Consider the following 19,283-nt stretch of genomic DNA (forward strand, 5'->3'; position numbering starts at 1 on the left):
GGAAAGACAGCCCCTAGTTTTTAGTCTACCCAGAAAGTCTCTCCTGTTCCCATGTTATCTATTCTGATGCAGGCATAAAAGATCCTGCTCGATTTTTCTCTTCTCTGTATGGCTGCCTTTATGGTGTTTATATGTTACTAGGTCTGTATGTTGGGCAAAACAAACCAGTAACGCTATGTTTTGTTTGTTTATGGTAAGAAAGGTAATAGAGCTGACTGGAAAGGGGAATGTCTGATATGTCAACATTTGTTTTCATCCCAAATCAGAGCACAAAAATAAGTCAAATATTGAAACTTTTTGTGAAACATGAAGTTTGAAAAATTTTGGTTTAGAAACATTCAATTTAGATTTTCCAGTGGAAAATTCCACCAAAATCTTTTCCCCACAGAAAATGTTGACTTTTCACAAAACCCAATGGGAAAAATGCTTAGTTTCATTCAACCAGCCTTAATAATAAATAAGAACGATAATACTTTGCACTTCTATAGCACCTTTCATGCAAGACTTTCAAAGAGCATGATTTACTATTTGTATTACAGTTGCCCCTCATGGCTCCAACCAAGATGAGGGTCTCATTGTACTAGATGCTGTACATGCACAGAGCACAAAGCACTCCTGCTCCGCACAGCTTACAATCTAGACAAAGGATGGGAGAAAGGCAATATTGTCATCCCCATTGTACAGATGGGAAAGGAGACGCAGATTGACTACGGACTTGTCCAAAGCCATACTGGAAGTCTGTGGCAGAGTTGGGAATTGAATCCCAGTGTTCTAAAACCCAGCCCAGTGCCTTAACGGCAAGATCATCCCTCCTGCCTTCCTGTTCATTCAAAAGTGACTTGACCATGCCTTGCTGTTCCCCATGACAGCACAACTGTTGGGGGCAAATCCATGCATCAGTGTGACCTCTGTTGCGGTTCTCATGATGGTGCAGAAACTGCATGGGGGAATCTCCAGGTAAGGATACCAGGGCGAGAGGTGGGGGGAACCACAAAACACCTGTCCTCTCACAGGAGAGAATTCCCCATGGGATCCAACAGGCTGGCACTGGGACGTGGGCTAGGAGGTGAATCTGACTCATTATACCCAGGGTACCTATGGGTATGGAGCTCAGCAACTTACACAAAGGCTCCCATAATTATGGAACTGGGGCTGCCCCAGAGCCTGGAAGTCCCGATTCACGGGCTCACAAATGTACCACCTCACTTTTTACTTGTGTCACCACTACCCCAGAGAACGCTAGTCGTGCTGCATCTCAGATTGCAGAGAAAAAGCTGATTCCTTCAGGAAGCCACATCAGAACACCACAGGGTGAGCAAAGCTGGCACATTTCACTTCAGGTGAAACGATATAAAGGAAATGCCTTCTCATCCTATTTTCTCTGCAAGTGAATTGAAGGACATCTGCTTACTGCTTCCAGGAACTGGGAAACCTACACGCTTCCACTCTAGAAGAGAATGAGGTCTCCTGGACTCCTTTACAGGGTCTAGGACTGTTCCACCATTCAGAAACTCTACCTCTAAACAACAGAGTTACCAAGAAAAGAGCTGGTAATCTTTGGAATCAACAGTTCTGAAAGGGATTCTTCAACCCTTGGGTTGAGAATCAAATAAAGGCAAGGGTGGGGCATGTTGCACGCTGCATTATTGTATAGGTCACAGGGAATGATTAAAAATAAACTATTTTAGGAACAGCGAGATCTTCTGACTCAGGTGGTGTCCTCGGAATGAGTCATTGCCTGACTCCGGAAAGTACAGTCATCACCGAGATAGTTCTGATCATACCATAAAGAAGTGTTTCCTTAGTACCCGCTAACCTTGATTGTTAAACATTGGGTGACAGAAGACAGTAATTATATGCCCCAAATTAGACTCGTTTCCCTTTTTTGCTAGGATGCTGCTGAAGTTGCCCTTCCAGAGTTAGGATTGCTGCTGAGGACTGGCGGTGTGGTATACACATGCACACAATCAATGTCAAAGCAGCCTGCTATTTTTGTTTCCCACTCATCCTCTCCCCTCTGATCCTCACTGGTCTCACCCTTGTCTTGCCTTTTATACTGTAAGCTCTTTGGGACAGGGACTGTTATTTCCTCTAGGTTTGTACAGCACCTCGCACAGTGGAGCTTTCACTTGGTTGAGGACTCTAGGTTCCGCCACCGCAGTATAAGAGTTAGGGGCCCAACACCACAGAGCTGTCATAGAGCAGCTTTCGTGGGCTCCCAGGAATGGAAAGGGTTGGCGGGGGAGAACATACATTGCAGCTACACATCTGCCACTTCATCTTTCCTGTCTGTCTATTTTACTCTGGTTTGCCCTCCTCCGGGAGGGACTGAGTGTGCACAGGCCCCCATCACGCTTCCCACAGACAGAGAACAATCCTTACTAGCATGGATTATGGAGGCGGTGAAAGCGCCACTACTGTGGCATTTAAACCTAGACTAGACAAAGATGCAGAAAAATACCCTGCAGGAAATAATCAGCATTAGGAAGGGAATGGATTAGAGGACCTGACAGGTTGTTTTCACATCTCTATCTTCCATGAGCCTCCAACTTGATGCTCTAAATTTACGGGCTGTGTAATGCAGTCAATGAATTCTCTATTGTTACCAATAAAACATGAATGCACTGTGCTAATGTAAGTGACCCTAGAAAGAAAGGATCTATGGGAACTGAAATAGTACAAGAGGAGACTATTGAAAAAAACCAAATATGATCCATTTCAACATGCTTTTCATAAGCAACTTAAAGAACCCAGCTTGACCATATAATCATTTAGCACAGACCACACAGTAAAGCTAGTACATTAAAAATACACATGGCATTAATCAGCTACCCAGAAATACATGCCATCATTTCCATAAAAATACAGGATCAAAGCTATCTTAGCTGCTTTATTAGTTAATATAGGCAGCCAATCAGTCAAAATACCATGTAAAGCTGCCGTAAAATTGATGAAATATAATTTGTAGGGAAAGGAACGAAGCAGATTTAGTTGAAAGCATGCTGCAAGCATGACCAGTTATGCAGGTAAAGGTTATATGCAGCCTACTGATTACACAGAGGAGATGCAGTGTAAAGCAAGAACTAAGAGGTTAACACAGATTTTTATATATATACACACACACAAGTTTAAAGCTTGTGAAATGTCAAATTAGCCACATTTACAACTGATTTAGTAATAATTGCCATGAAGAGCTGGAATGCCAGGTTGAGGTGGGAGGAATATACCCCCCCCCCCCGCCCCAAGACCAAGTGTCCCTATGTGTTCAAATTTCCTCTCATTTCAAAGTTTAGCTATATCCCTTGTTGTGGCTTGAGTAGTAGCAGCTGCAGGTCCAAAATATGTCAGCAGCCCTAACTGAATCAATATGGACATGTATGGGGGAAATTCCAACTAACTTTCCAGATGCGCGCTAATTAATTAAGCCTGGCAACCCTGCTGGGAGGTAGACAAGTATTATACCCATTTTATGGACAACATTAATAAGGCATGGAGAGATTAAGAACACAGGCTTGTTCCCATTACACTCAATGGCAAAACTCCCACTGACTTCAAATGTGTACAGTGGCTGGTGCTAATTAATTTGTATAGGTGACCGAGCAAGTCAGCAGCTGCAGTCCATGTGAGCCCGCTCATGGCAAATACATCCAACAGCCAGACACGGGATACTAGACACAGAGGGCTCTGAGCTTCTACAGCTAATTCTTTCCCAGGCATCTGGCTGGTGGGTCCTGCCCATATGCTCAGGGTCGAACTGATCACCGTATTTGGGGCAGAGGAGGAATTTTCCCCCAGGTCAGACTGGCCGAGACCATGGGGTTTTTTGTGGTTTTTTTTTTTTTTTTTAAAACTTCCTCTGCATTGCGGGGCACAGGTCACTTGCTGGTTTGAACTAGAGTAAATGGTGTATTTTCTGTAACTTGAAGTCTTTAAATCAAGATTTGAGGACTTCAGTGACTCAGGCAGAGGTTAGGGATCTATTTCAGGAGCGGATGGATGAACTTCTGTGGCCTGAGATGTGCAGGAGGTCAGACTAGATGATCACAATGGCCCCTTCTGGCCTTAAAATCTCTGAGCAACAGAACTGAAAATATGACCCCAGGATCCTGACTCCCAGCTCTTAGCCTGCTCTGTCCTAGACCCACATTCTCCCCTGTCCTTTTATGGCCTTCATCACTGTAGCATCTAAGCACCTCATCTGTAATGTATTCATTCTCACAACAGCATTGTGAAGTAGGGAAGTGCTATTGTCCCCATTTCACAGATGAGGATCTGAGGCATGGAGAGGTTAAGTGACTTGCCCAAGTTCACACAGGTCACCTGTGGCAGAGCAAGGAGCTGAACACAGGTCTCACCATTGCCAGATTACGGCCCTAACCACTGGGACATGTGTCCTCCTTTTTCTAGGCATTGGCACTGTTGCTCCCGTGGCAGAAAGCATGACTGATGGAATGCTGGGTGACACACCCCAAAATCAGTGCTTGAAAGCATTCAGACAAACCCAGAGAAAGGGTTCTCATTTAGTTCATGTGAAGGTTGGCTACAAACAGCTCAGGAACTCTGAAGAGAGAAACACAATAGTTCCATTTTCTCACTGAAAGGCTACTGAACCAGTCCCCTGTCCAATTTTTAAAAGGCATGTATAGCAATGAGTACTAGCAAATACCCAAGACTGTCATGGCTGGCTATTCTTCTCTGGGTTTATTTATATGGACATGGGATTAATGAATTCAAAATGCTAGCTGATCATCATGGCAAACCTTATAGTGTAGACATGAACCTTAGAGGAAGGGGCAGCGTTGCAGGAGTTTTGAAGGAAAACACTCTAGTCTCTCATGCTTAGACTCTGAATTAGTTACAGTTACGGGCAAATTTTACTTCAAATACTGGACATTCAGCATATGTCTAGTCTGAGTAGCATGGGTTCAAACTCAGACTTGGTGTAAGCAGATGCAACTCAACTGAGGTTGCTGCCACTTACACCTGCTCTGAAATAGGACGCAGGTGTGCATGGAGCAGAAAGTACAAATTCTAGAGCCAGCCCTGCAGTCCTCCCTAGGTAGAAAAGTCCTGTTGATCTCGCTTGCTCGGCTCTGGTGTAGAAGGGCCAGGAAAGCTCACCCTCTACCCCTATTCTGCAATTCTTCATGTGTTGCCAACTCTCAGTGGAATTAATAGAGCAGCAGCCCAAAGAGCATCAACCAGGAAAGGAATTCAGTCATTAAACAATGGGCTAGCTTTGTTAAGATCAAACATTCCTAGGCAGATTAGGGCTATGTCATCATGTTTAGATGGTCTGTTCTCTGCAGTCAGCGACGTATGTTCCAGAAAACCCCCTCAACCAAGCAGCTCTCTCTTCTGTTCAATGAAAACCACCACTGAGAGCTAGACCGTCACACACCTAATTCAACCTTACAAGGCCCCTACTATTCTCCCACTGGGTCCTGCTCAGACTGTGACACTGGCTGTGGGGAGGACAGGTGGGACTACTCTTCTGAAAATTCCCCACTGTGAGGAGGAGCAGCCCTGGCCAGGAGCAGAGAGGGGTCATGTGCTGTTCCCAAGAAGGCAGTGAAGTAACTCACTCCTCCTCCAGCGGGCAGGAGCAGGGGTGGACCTGAGGTTCTGAATCCTATTGCGTTCTCTGGTCCATTCGTGGGGTGGTGCAGCTACTCACCAGGCAGAGTACCTGGCAGAGTTCCAATCTAGCCTTTAGGTAGCAGATATAAAAATCCCTACCTGGGAGCCAGATTCTGTCCCCATATTCATGCTGATCAACGCCTTACTGTACAAGGAGCCCTGTCGATTTCAATGGCTGCTCAGTGTGACCCAAGGGGGCAGGATCAAACACTCTATGGGCACCCAGGGCTCTGAAGCTAATCAGAGTCTTTGCAGAAACCTCATTTATAACAGCTAAACAAAGTCTCTGCTGCAATCTAATTTATGTAAGGCAATTCAGCCCCTGTAAGCTGTTTTTTTAAAACAGGTTTTTAATGGAGGAAAACAGAAACAACAATCCCTTCCCCCAGCCACATATTCCCAAGAGAAACCTGAACTCCTCACAGCCAGCATAGAAATGAGTTTATTTCTATTGATAAAAGATATATCTTGAGTAGCAACATCCCACTCCCTCTTGAGAGCTTGGGCAATCGGATCAGATCTGTGGAAGCATTTCCTGTCTGCCAAATGGCATGAACGTTTCAATTTTATAAGCAGCAGAATGAATTACCTTGTGTTTGGAGTCCAGGGGACAGACTCAAGCACTGAAGTTTTAGTTACCAGAAAGGAAAGACAGCCTAGGCCCTAACCCCTGGCCTGAAACCTGGGTTCAATTCCCTGTACCGCCACAGGCTTCCTGTGTGACCTGGGGCAAGTCACTTTGTCTCTCTGTGCCTCATTTCCCCATCTGTTCAATGAGAATAATAGCACTGCCATGTCTCAAAGGGGAATTGTGTGGATAAATACATTCAAAGATTGTGAGGTGCTCATACACTGCAATGATGGAGCCAGATAGGTACCTTAAGTAAACAGATCAGGATGTTCTGTAATTCAGCATTGCTAATTCTTGCAATTTTATACTGAGCATTCTTTGGGATTTTTCTTTCAGCCCCAACAACTCCTGGAATCATGTGATACTGTGAGACTCAGTTTTCATAAAAAAACAAAAACAAAAAAACCATACAAATTTCTAGCCCTCTTCATTGCTGAGAAAGTTTGAAAATGTGATCCCCAAAGGCTCAAGAACCAGCAAGTAAGATGACCCAAAATTTATGAGGTTTTATAATCTCATATTATTTTTCTGTCCTAACTCATGATTGTTTTTAATGCTTGTGGTTGGCACTGCTGACAGTTCGATGTATATGTGAGTTTGACATGGCTCTGAGACCATACCACACCCGCTCCATGAAAGCGGCAATGCGTACTTTGTTGTTCTGTTTCCTGCTGAAGGCAACATGATTTTATTTATTTATTTTTTCAGACTCACAATAGGAGGCTCATGATTTATAACATACACCCTCACTCCTCTGGCCCCTCCCAGGATGGTTTCTATGTAGCACAACCATTCCTTACTTCCCAGCCGGGATTCAATTTCCATTTCTTAAAAAAAAAAAAAAAAAAAATTTTAAATCCTGATGTTGTCTCCTTGAAACTTTGGTATCTTGTCAGCCATGTCGAACTGCAAATCCAGAGCTTTCAAATGATACCAAGCGTAAGCTGTATTTCCAAGTGCTTAGCAAGAGGACAGGACTGTGCCGGCTTGGAGCAGCTCCCATAGGTCGTTCTATACATATTGTACCCCATCCTTTTTGTCTAAAGATAAGGCAAGCACCATCAGGCTCTTCCTGGATTGCTTTCAGCCAAGTTGTCTTCCAGCACCAGAGAGATATCAATATCCATGGATTGGGAGCCTTCCCTGCTTGGAGAGTCATAGATTTTAAGGCCAAAAGGGGCCATTATGATCATCTAGTCTGATCTCCTGCATGACACAGGCCACAGAACCTCACCTAGTAATTCCTACATTACAACTTCTAATGCACCCAAGAGGAACAACTGTGAAGCCCTACCATCCTGCCATGCCATACCGACATACACCAACCCCCAGCAGCAGTGGCAAGAGGAAGATCATGGCATTCATCCAGTGGTGAAAATCTAGGGAAGAGAGAGGCAGTTTTGTGAGCAGACGTGAGAAAGATCAGCCTCAGTCAGATGGAGGAAGAAAGGGAAGCAAAGAGTGGCAGGGAGAATGTTCTCCAGGTCTCGGGTTTCCATGCTAGCCTATATTTGAATAAAAAACACTCCTCAAAATTGTTTCTCATTCCCCATGAAAAGCAGCCAACAGCTGCCTGCTTTTCAGGTACTTGGAAAGCAACTGATCCTCAGGTTTCAGAGTAGCAGCCATGTTAGTCTGTATTCGATGCATCCGATGAAATGAGCTGTAGCTCACGAAAGCTTATGCTCATATAAATTTGTTAGTCTCTAAAGTGCCACGAGTCCTCCTTTTCTTTTAACTGATCTTCAGTTCTTTATTAAAGATAGGCCCAAATCCAAACATCACTCGAGAACCTCAGAGACAGCCCTTAGTATTATTTCTCTAGGGTAGCACCTCCAATGCACTCAGCGCGTCTGATGTGCTCAAGTAGAAGGTTGGAGCCTAAGGAAAGACAAACAGACAGAGCACAGAGGAAAGGGCATTGTAACAGGCCAATGACACACAAGTCAGCTCAATTCACTGTAGGCAGTGTAGCAGAAGTGGGTCTTTAAGAGGAACGTAAATGTGGGTAGGAAAACGCGGATCAGCTCGGAGGGGGTCATTCGATGTAAAGGAGAGGGGTTTGTGGAAGAAGGAACTGAAGGGATTGTGCAAGAAACTGATAAATATGTAGGCCAAAGCAGCTGAGAGGTTGCGGAGCCCAAACAAAGCTTGATAAAGGAAGATGAGTAAGTTGAGACAAAGGAGTTATGTAGCGCTTTCGTGACAAGGGGTAAAATTTTCAAAATGCAGCTAAGTGCCTATAAGTCCCAGTGGCATTTAGGAGCTTTGAAAATTTGATGCAAGAAGCTTAAGTCTGATGCAATAGTGGGTGAGATTCTATAAAATGTTGACAGGTTTCAGAGTGGTAGCTGTGTTCTTTTTGCTGATACAAACTAACAAGGAGTACTTGTGGCAGCAGTGTTCAGCTGGATCCAAACTCAAACTCAGATCCATCTCTCTTGCCTTACAATGCTGCTTTTTGTGTTAGTCCAGATTTATAAAGTGCTGTGCATGTTAAAATATTACATTGTAGCACCCCCTGTGAGGTGGGAAAGTGTTATTATCCCTCATCTACCGATGGGGAAACTAAGACAGGTTCACATAGCTTGCCTGAGGTCACAAAGGGAGCCTATGGCTGAGTCAGAGATCCAGACCGGAGCAGTTCCTGGTTCCAAGTCCCATACTTATCCCACCCTGCCTTCCCCTTTACGTATTGTACACCGCACTTTTCCCCAAAGCACAAACCTCAAGGACACAGTCAAAGGCAAACTAGAGGTGGGGACCCAATCAGGGCCATGAGGTGTCAGGATGAGTAGGGAAACAGAGCTGCAAATGCCCTCAATGGCCCCAGTCCCGAAACATCTCTTGTTTACAAGACAGCTGTTTGGAAGTACTGTACTCCTTCCAGGATTTTATAACCCTCTATGGGATTTGCCTTAGTCTCTTGTTTGTGAGCAAAGTCTATTAGCTAATCTTTCGTTCTAACATGGACACAATCGATCTGGCTGCTTTCGGCTGCACCTTTTCAGTTTGGATAGAGTATTCCCAGCAACAAAACAGCACAGATAGTAGTATTCTAAATGTGGTTACACAGGTCACTTACTGTCAGGATACCTTGCTTTGCCTGATACCCCACATTTCAATGTACCAAGATCTGCTTCATTTATGCAAATAATGCTGCGTATCCACAATCACTTCAGGTACCTTTCCCGATAGGTGCTCAAAGAATTATTATTTTCCCCTATGCTCAAAATGTACATGTTGCAAAATTCAGATATGGAACCAGATTCTGAACACCCAAAATTTGGTGGTACTGAGCTAGAGATCCGGTTAGAACCATTGCAAAAGTGGAGACAGTTTCTGAAACCTGGATCTGGGTTCAGATTTCAAATAACCTCAAAATTCCAGGGATGTCTGGATTTAGGGTTTTGGACTGAGGTGTAGGTAGCAATCAATCCATTTTCTATGTAGCAAACCATTGCATTCAATAGGTCTGTCTCCCTGTTCATCTGGGGTTGGGCCCGAGCCAGGCTCTGAAAGGGAATCAAGATGGGGGATTTATACAGTGAGACACATTCTGATCTTTCTCTCATGAAGATTTTGCATTTGTTCTCTCTGGTTTGTTCATCTGATACAAATAAATCTTCTGGATTGAAAAATATTTTGCTCTCTGTGTATGGAAAACAAAAACCTTGACTATAATGAACTAAATGACCTGCCTAGCCACTCCCAAGATCGGAATCATCAATGCCTCCCCCTATCACCCCCCTCACACAAAGAGCTAAGCCCCTGAAAAATCCTGAGATTCACTTAAAGATAGTAACTTTAAAAAAAATTGGGGACTCTTTATTTGCTTCCCTTGTTGGAGCCTTGAGAGGTCAAATTTTCAAGCTTTTCTCCACAACCTTGAGGGCTAGAAACTTACTTTTCTTATAAATGAAAGCTGAGGTTCTGATATTATCACATGACTTCAGGAGCTGAGACTCGGGGAAAAAGCCACATCACATATCACGAAACTAGTGATAAAAGTCACAAGAGTTGACAACACTGCACCTACTGTTGAAACAGCTGTAAACTGATGTGTGGAAGGAAAAAATACATTGCTAATAAAATAATAGTAACAGCACTTAAATAGCACTTCACATCTTGACAGAGCCAAACAAACATTAGGCCTGATTTTCCTCCCATTTACACTAATCTGACACCAGCGTAACTCTATTCATTCCAATGGAGTTGCTCCTTATTTAAACCAGATGAGAATCCAGCCCACCAGCTTCCAACAAAATGTTATTCTCCCCATTATGGGTTGCAATAGTAGTGTTGAGAGTAAATGCAGCCTTGATAAAACGGGGTCCATTTCTGTAGTCAGCCATGTGATGGCCATTGATTGTAATGGTAGTCGTGTGGTTAAAACCACACATGACTGTTTGAAAATGAATCTCTGCCCCTACAGGATTCCCAGTGACACTTCATAGACTGGAACAGTACTAAAAATATATGGATTAACTAGGGTGCAGGCTGATGGCTGTGCCTACCACATATACCAACTTCGCAAATCAAACAGGCTTTTCCATATGAAATCAGGTATATGCCTCGGATTAAAATGAACTATGTTGCACACACAAAAAGGAAGCCGCTCTCCTGGTTCATGTATTCCGGACTTGGTGGCCTAAACCCATTACATCTGTTACTGTACATTAAACCCTCCATGAATCAAACTCAAACTGCCTTTACTAACGAACAACATGCAAGAGTGAGTGTAACCTGTCCACAGAGGTGTTTCTAAGGTGCCTATCATTGCGGTATTAAAGGCACCAAAGATGAATAATGTGGACATCAACTGGCTGTAGCTATTAATAATAATTAGCATTTACCAACTTCTAAGAGCTTCACAAGCATGATTAACAAATTGTCTTTCCATCCCTGCAGTAGATAAGGGAAGTATTGTTGTTCCCATTTTACAGATGAGGAAACTGAAGTACAGACAGGTGTAGTAACTTGCCCCGGGGCAGGGAGGGGAGGTCAGAGGCAGCACTGGGATTAGACTCAAGAATTCCTGACTCCCAGTCCTTAACTGAAACCACCCATCCCAGCAAACATGCAAGAATCATACATGGAACATGGAAGAATCATGCACAGAACATGGAAGAGTGAGGATCCTCATTAAATTTTGAGCTTTCCTTTCACGTCTTGCATCATCTATGCAGGATACTTGTACTTTTGACTATATAGAAACTAGACAGCTCCGCTCACTGTCTCAATAAAGCATGAAATCAAGAGGCCCTGGTTCTCTTAGCCTTAAAAGGTGAGGGGTTTGGATATAATTCCAAGATACTGCTGCTAGAAGTACTGTCCTTGTGGAGGCTGCGTAATAGAGGAGTACTTTCTGGTACTGCATTACCTGTTTTAGAGGTGATACACTACAGTACTTCCAGACATGACCATAAACATTTTTGGGTGGTGGCTATAATGGCTGCTCCTAATATAAGTCATCTTCTCTCCCAACAGATTTCAATCAGTTAGCAGAGAAACACTAGGCATAAAATCAGTTGGAGAATATTTACTTTATATGACTCAACAACCTGTCTATTCACTCTCAATACTTCAGGCCCTCAGGTTCAAACTACATATTCTGGAAACTGCAACTCACTCAATTAGTTTGTTGACAGAGCAGATGAAGTTTAATCATTGTACAACTGAGAAGGTTGCTTTTGCTCTGAGAAAATACAACCTGCTCCTAGTCTTATCTATCATTTCCAACCTTAAACCATCCTGTATCTTCAAAAGGAAATAAAGACACAAAACGCAACAGAAACAAAAGGGTGTGGGTGGGAAAGGGGAAGAATCCAGGTTTCCCACAAACCGCATTTCTAGCCATGAAAGAAAAGTTGGCTGAAATCATCTGCTCAAAAGGACACTGACTGCTGAAGTGGTAAAAAGGAGCAGCAAAATACCATCCAGTTTCACATCCTTGTCCGGAATTTAACATTGTTTCTTCAAAAATATCTTCAGTGTTGGTGTATTTATAAGTGTCTGTCTGTAAAAACAGTCTTCGTTTCTGAAATTATAGGGACAAATTCTCTGCGAGAGTAAATGGGAACAGCTCTATTGACTTCAGCGGAGTTTTGTCTACTTTCATTAGGAGAAAACTGAGTTTCCAACACATGTGGATGAGAACACAAAAGCTCTGGAGAGGGGTGTATGCTCCACCTCGCTAATTCTCCATATCACTTCAAATCTCAGCTGAAAACAGCTTTTCTCCCTGGCCTCTGCAGCTTCATATCTCACCCTTTCCCATAATGGCTCTTTAAGGCATTTTGGGGATATAGATGTATGGAAGAGCCAATACAAAAATAAGGTTCAGATACTCAACTGGTATAACTGGGTATAGCTCCACTGAATTCAACTGAAGCAGAATCAGCCCTAGAGTTGATTATGACTACGTTGTGATACTTCCCAGAATGGAAAAAAGCTGAAGGCCTTTTTAACTCACATGAAAAATCAGGCATTGCATTTGCACAGGCTCCTCCCAAAGTCTTGGCAAATACTCATCATTTACATATCCCTTTCCCTCCTCCCCAATATACAGAATTTAGACAGCATCCACATAAACAAGTACCACAAATCCCAGCCTACGTAAATTTCCTGTCACCGGCGTGTGGATAGAATCTCTTACTCTTATGACTCAACTTGCCTTTTAGGGGCTGGCCAGGGAGCACAATGCCTTACAGTGGGCGCACACTGGTTGCTACATCCCTTAAAGGTGTAGTGTGGTCTCCCTTCTGAACCTGCCCAGTTCTGCTGGCTAGGGTGGAAGGATGATCGTGCCCTCCTCCACATTCTTCCCTGCCCCTTTAAAGGTGCTGCTGCTCTAGCTAGGAGCTATTCTTGTGCCGAGCATCTTCTCCTGGGCCCCTGCACAAGTGACTCAAGATGGAGGAGAAGGTGTCTTGTGCCCTCTCCATCCCTTGCACACTCAGGGATCAATCATCATCATCTGTACTTGTGATTATACCAAAGACACTTCTTCCATGTATTCTCCTACAAGCAGCCCAGGTTCCCCCCCCCCCGGCCATATATATCTATAAATACCTATAGATATACAGGTTTCAGAGTAGCAGCCGTGTTAGTCTGTATTCGCAAAAAGAAAAGGAGTACTTGTGGCACCTTAGAGACTAACAAATTTATTTGAGCATAAGCTTTCGTGAGCTACAGCTCACTTCATCGGATGCATTCAGTGGATAGATATACAGGTGTGTCACGGGTGTTGTATAGATTTTACCCCATCCCCCATTATGGCTAACATGCCCCCTTTATCAACACAACATGAATCCAACCCTGCTCCCTTTGAAGCCAATGGGAATTTTGTCATCAAGGTCAAAGGGAACAGAATTGGAGCCTAGTGCATCTTTATTTGTACTATTTGTGCTAGAAACCATTGCTTGAAGGCATCACAAACAATTACCCCCTCCTCTCCATGTACAATTCAGAATATAAAAGGCTCTACAAATAAGTTTCTTTTAAATGAAACTCCTCCTTGTTGGCTCCTTGATCAATAGAAAAATCTGATCTTTGCTTGTACAAGCATTATTTAATATAGGGGCATGGAACCCTGCTACTATTCAATCCAATTTCTAAATTCCCATTGACTTCAATGGGAGCATGATCAACCCCATAATAAGGGTTAGTATGTGTACATAACAAAATTCCACATTTGCTTTCTCACCCTCACATCCATTTATAAAAACCAGAGGTGAAATACTGGGTATATTCTAGCTCAATAAAACTAATTTTTTTGTATTTGCATGAGCAGTGTTGCCAAAGTGTAATAAAAAGGTAAAAACAGCAGGTGTCTGTCAAGGTAGATACCGGACATCAGGCATCTGCCTAGCATAAAGCTTCCCACTCTCGTCTGTGGTTTTATCCTGTGTCCATTTGTCATTACCGTCCATATGTCATCAACACAGACGTGCAGGAGAAATAGCCGTGAATGAAAAGCTAAAAGCCTCCACCCTCTGTTAATGTGCAACTGATCAAGTTTACACCTGCCCCTTGCTTATCTTTAAACCAAACTTTATGTGGCCTGATCCTGAAAATCCCTCTGCGGGGTCTTCTATTTTAAATGCCACGAATGACCCAAATGTACCACAAGGAAAAAAAAAAAAAAAAAAAAAAGACAACCAGCGCCGCAGGGAGGTGAGAAAACCAGCGGAACGACAAAAAAGAAAAACGACCCTTTGCTGACCACGGCTCAACATCAGATGATCGCCCAGGCTTTCCTGGAGGGGGAGGCGGGGTGGGGGAAGTGGAAGCAAACATTTTTCTCCTGGCCTGTCTACATCTGCCCCCATCAGCAGAAGCGTCCATCGTCCCCAGCAGCTGGGGGACAGGGAGGCACCGGGGCTGTTTCCCTCTGGCGCTGGCTCAACATTCAGGAGCCTCAGGCATCACTGCGCACCCTGAGCATCGTCCTCATCGGCCCCTTCCCAGCTCAAGCCCGCGGCTCCCTGGATGGTCCCCCCCCCGCGCGGGGCAAAAGAGGCAGCAGGGCGGGGCGGGGACTCACCTTGGCTGCCGCCGGTGGCCACGTCCTCCTGCTCGGCAGGTGGGGACGGGACTGCCGCGGGGAGGCCGGTGCTGGGCCACTGGCTGGGCCGGGGAGAACCTGCCGCCACCGGGGAGGCTGCCGTGCCGGGGCCGGGCTGGGCTCCCGGCGGCGCCAGGCTCGCCCGCTCCGGCGCCAGGCTCGCCCGCTCCGGGGCTCCCGGCCGCGCTCGCCCCGCGGCGGCGCTGGGCTGGGGGCTGCCCAGGGTGGCGGCGAAGGTGGGCTGAGGCGCGGCGGCCTCGGGGCTGAGCTCGTTCCCCGCCTCGGCGCCCGGGGCCGGGCTGGGTCCCCGCGGCAGCGAGCCGGCGGCCAGGGCGGCCACCAGCCAGAGCAGGGCGAGCCGCGCCGGGCTCCGCGGGACCCTCATGGCGCCGCGCAGCGCTGCCCCATCCGCGCCGCCCGCCCGCCCGCGTGCGATGCGCGCTGCCCGGCCGCCGGCCGCCGCACCATCCCTCCGCGGCTCGCTGTGACAGCCGGCCGCGAGCCCGGCCTGCCCCCGCCCCCTCGCGCCTCGCGCCGGCGAGGGAGCGCCCAGCCAATCGCCCGCCGGGCCCGGCCCCGTGACGGCGGGCGTGGGGCGCCGCCCCGCCAATGGCCGACGGGCTGGGGCGCCGGGGGGCGGGGCCGGGCGGCATTGTGCGTTGCCGGAGTGACACGGGCGGCCGCGGGGCGCGCCCGGCCCCGCAGGCTGCGGCTAACAAAGGAGCCGCCTCCGCGTGCCCCCGGCGGGGGGGGGGCTTCTTTGGGGCCGTGGGCTGCGGGCCCGGCCGTGAACCTGGAGCGGGAGTTTCCCCTTCGTTGTTCTTGGGGTTTTGTTTTTTTTTTTTTAAATAAAATTCCCGCTGGTGTTTTGGCAAAACCGGGGAAGGTGCCGGGCTTGCACGGGGAGACCAAAAGCCCTTGCAGCGTGTCCTGCGCCAAGCGCTGGTCTGGGCTTGAACAACAGCCTCCCGCGTGGTCTCCCAGCCGCCTTCTGCTGACAGCTGAAATGCAGCCGCCTCTGGGGTGGAGCGTGCCAGCTGTTCCGCTCCGGCGGCGGGGTCACACAACAGGCTCTGGCGTTGCGAAGGGGGCTTGTGGTTCCTGAGCGTCAGAAGGGGCTTGTGGTTACGGCCCTCGATGGCTGTTCTGGGGATTGGGGTGCAGTTCTCCGCGCTAACGCAGAGTTGCTGTCGTCTTGCACAAAGCTCTTAATCTTTGTGCTTCATTCTCTCCCTCCCCCCCCCCCACGGTGAAACTGGGATAATAATGCTCTCTTTCTCCCGCTCTTTCTTTGTGCTGCTTATAAAACCGCAAGCTCTTCAGGGTCTGGGACTATTTACAGTGTTAACCAATAATAGCCACTTAGAAACCAGCCCTTGAGGCTGAGGATGCCTTGAAATGAGCATCAAGGTTGACAAAACACTGGCCACGGATTGTGATTCAGGGTATTGGAAAGAGATAGTCGGAAGTGACCTTGGTGAGAGTGTACTATCATGGAGAACTATTGACACCACAGTGAGCAAAAAACAACAACAATGACATGGTTATTAGTTATTTATTGAGCACCCAGAGTGAGGTCACTGCTTTGCAAGCATAAAAGGGAGACAGGGCCCTGCTCCTAAGAGCTACAGGCAGCCTTGCTCTGTTTTGACATTAATGAAGAAAAATATCACTGTGATAAACACAAAGGCACGTGTGCCCAAGTGACTGTGGGCTGCTGTGTGTTTACATGCCAGACACATGCTGATTACAGTGGGAGAGGCATGCCCATAAATACTGCACGAGTAACCTTAAGGGGGAATGCAGGAGTAGCCCACCCTTTCTGCAGCCTACCAGGGAAAAGCTCTGCTAACAAGGTAGGACAGGACATCATGTACCACTGGGGACTCTCCAGGGCTAGAAGCAATGCAGATGTTTGCCATGTGTTTAGGTATTGTTTATAAACACTAGGCTGCATTCAAAAAAAAAAAGTGCGATGCTGGAAAATGCATCCTTGTCACCCTTTCCTATTGATGATCCTGTCTGTCTGTGTCATGCGTCCTCATGATTATTTACATAGCACCAAGGTGCACCAGGCACTTTACAAATAAGTAAGGAGACAACATCCCCACCCTGAGGATCTTAAAGAGACAACAGACAGAAAAGAGAGATTGGGGAACTGGATGTGAAAAATATGACAGGGTGAGTAGGGATGTTAGACATATATGCTGTGGTTCCAGATTTGGTTGTCTGTGCTCTCTCTCAAGCAGGAAAGCATCGTAAGGCACCCAGGGATGCAGGGCGAGCAGCGACACAGCCCCTCATCCGTCTGGATTTGAACCCTCCTAATGTGCCATAGGGATGTTATGTGGTTTCACATTTAGTTGTCTGTACACACTCTCCCCCCAAAATGTGCTCACCGTGGCTTTGTGGGATTAATAGGACGCCTGGACAAAGTGAGTTTTGAGTAAGGATTTGAGGGCCTGGTCCAAAGCCCTCTGAAGTCAATAAGACTCCTAGTATTGACTTCAATGGGGTTTGGATCAGGCAATGAAAGAGGAGAGGACTGGGTGGAGAGATTGGGAGGTGGTTACAGGCATACAAGACTGCATGGAAAAAAGTCAGAGACCAGAGCAAGAGGAGGAAATGAAGGTGGCTGTTAGCTCTGTATCCCTGTCAAAAATGACTATCGATCTGAAAGGAAATTTGTATTGTGCTGTTCATTTTATTGAAGGCAGCAGATTTTGACAGGTGCCTCTGCAGCGTTAGACATTCCTTCCCCTCCCTTACTCAGAACAAAGCCTAGATAATAACTCCCTTTCTAACTCAACACTTGTCTACACAAGGAAATTGACTGGCATAGCTATTCCAGAAAACATCATCATCATCAAAGCAAATCCCAAGGGACATAGACTCCCTGCAGATCAAGCACCATATGGATTGATCTCTAGCTATTATGTTAATAGCTATTCTGGAATAGCTCTCTGTGTGGACACTCACAAAGCAGAGTAATTATTCCAGAATAAAATCACTTTTATTCTGGATCAGTGTCTACATGGGGAGGTATTCCAGAACAACTAAATTATATCAGATTAGCGATTCCAGAATAGTTATTCCAGAATGGTTATGCTGGCCAATTGCCTCCAGGTAAACAAGCTGGTCTTCATTGAAAGTTTTGCATGTTCCCACAGAACGTTTGGAATCCATCAAATCAGCACTTTCTGATAGAAAACCATTCCATTGGAAACATTTCTACCAGCTGTAGCTCTAACCCACTCCCAAGCCCCAAACCACCCAAGCCCACCTCCCATGCCTCGATGACAAGTACAAAAGTTAATTTTGACACCCAACAAAATACGTGTGTGATGGGTTGGGTCACAGAAACCCCTTTGGGACTGCCACCTGATGTGCTGAGACTACTGATTTCCCTGCCAGCTTGGGACTTCAGTACCCTGTCTTGTTGAGCCAGACACGCTAGCCTGCTGCAAACACAGACCTGGGTCTGAACCACATCCCCCAAAAGCTGCAGACTTAACTGAAAATGGCTTAGAAAGTGTTCCTGTCTCTAGCACCCAGACACCCAGCTCTCAATGGGATCCAAACCCCAAATAAATCCATTTTACTCTGTATAAAGCTTATACAGGGTAAACTCATAAATTGTCCGCCCTCTACAACACTGATAGAGAGATATGCACAGCTGTTTGTTCTCCCAGGAATTAATTACTTACTCTGGGTTAATTTATAAGCAAAAGTGATTTTATTAAATATAAAAAGTAGGATTTACGTGGTTCCAAGTAATAACAGACAAAACAAAGTAAATTACCAAGCAAAATAAAACAAAAACACGCAAGTCTAAGCCTAATACAGTAAGAAACTGATTACAGATGAAACCTCACTCTCAGAGATGTTCCAATAAGCTTCTTTCAAAGATTAGACTCCTTTCTAGTCTGGGCCCAATCCTTTCCCCTGTACAGTCCTTGTTCCAGCTCAGGTGGTAGCTAGGGGATTTCTCATGACTGGAGCCCCCTTTGCTCTGTTCCACCCCCTTATATACCGTTGGCACAAGGCGGGAATCCTTTGTCCCTCTCTGGGTTCCCACCCTCCTTCTGAATGGAAAAGCACCAGGTTAAAGATGGATTCCAGTTCAAGTGACATGATCATATGTCACTGTAAGACTTCATTTCCCACTTGCCAGCACACAGGTATACAGGAAGACTTACTAGTAAACAGAGCCATCTACAGTCAATTGTCCTGGTTAATGGGAGCCATCAAGATTCCAAGCCACCATTAATGGCCCACACTTTGCATAATTACAATAGGACCGCAGAGTTATATTTCATATTTCTAGTTTCAGATACAAGAATGATACATTTATACAAACTGGATGACCACATTCAGTAGATTATAAGCTTTGTAATGATACCTTACAAGATACCTTTTGCATGAAGCATATTCCAGTTACAT

The 19,283-nt window shown here is 45.8% G+C and overlaps 1 protein-coding gene across 1 annotated transcript in view; it reads right to left on the reverse strand.

Annotated features, from left to right (window-relative positions):
- Positions 1–15,313, reverse strand: part of MEGF9 (multiple EGF like domains 9) — an 80,634-nt gene extending 65,321 nt beyond the window's left edge. Inside the window, exon 1 of the mRNA XM_084650112.1 lies at positions 14,820–15,313. Within this exon, the coding sequence (XP_084506238.1) occupies positions 14,820–15,225 (406 nt within the window). The 5' untranslated portion in view covers positions 15,226–15,313. The remainder of the gene's footprint in view (positions 1–14,819) is intronic.
- Positions 15,314–19,283: the final 3,970 nt, after the last annotated feature.

The sequence above is a fragment of the Lepidochelys olivacea genome, assembly GCF_965140295.1.
Source record: "Lepidochelys olivacea isolate rLepOli2 genome assembly, chromosome: 16".
In the NCBI taxonomy this organism is placed as follows: Eukaryota; Metazoa; Chordata; order Testudines; family Cheloniidae; genus Lepidochelys; species Lepidochelys olivacea.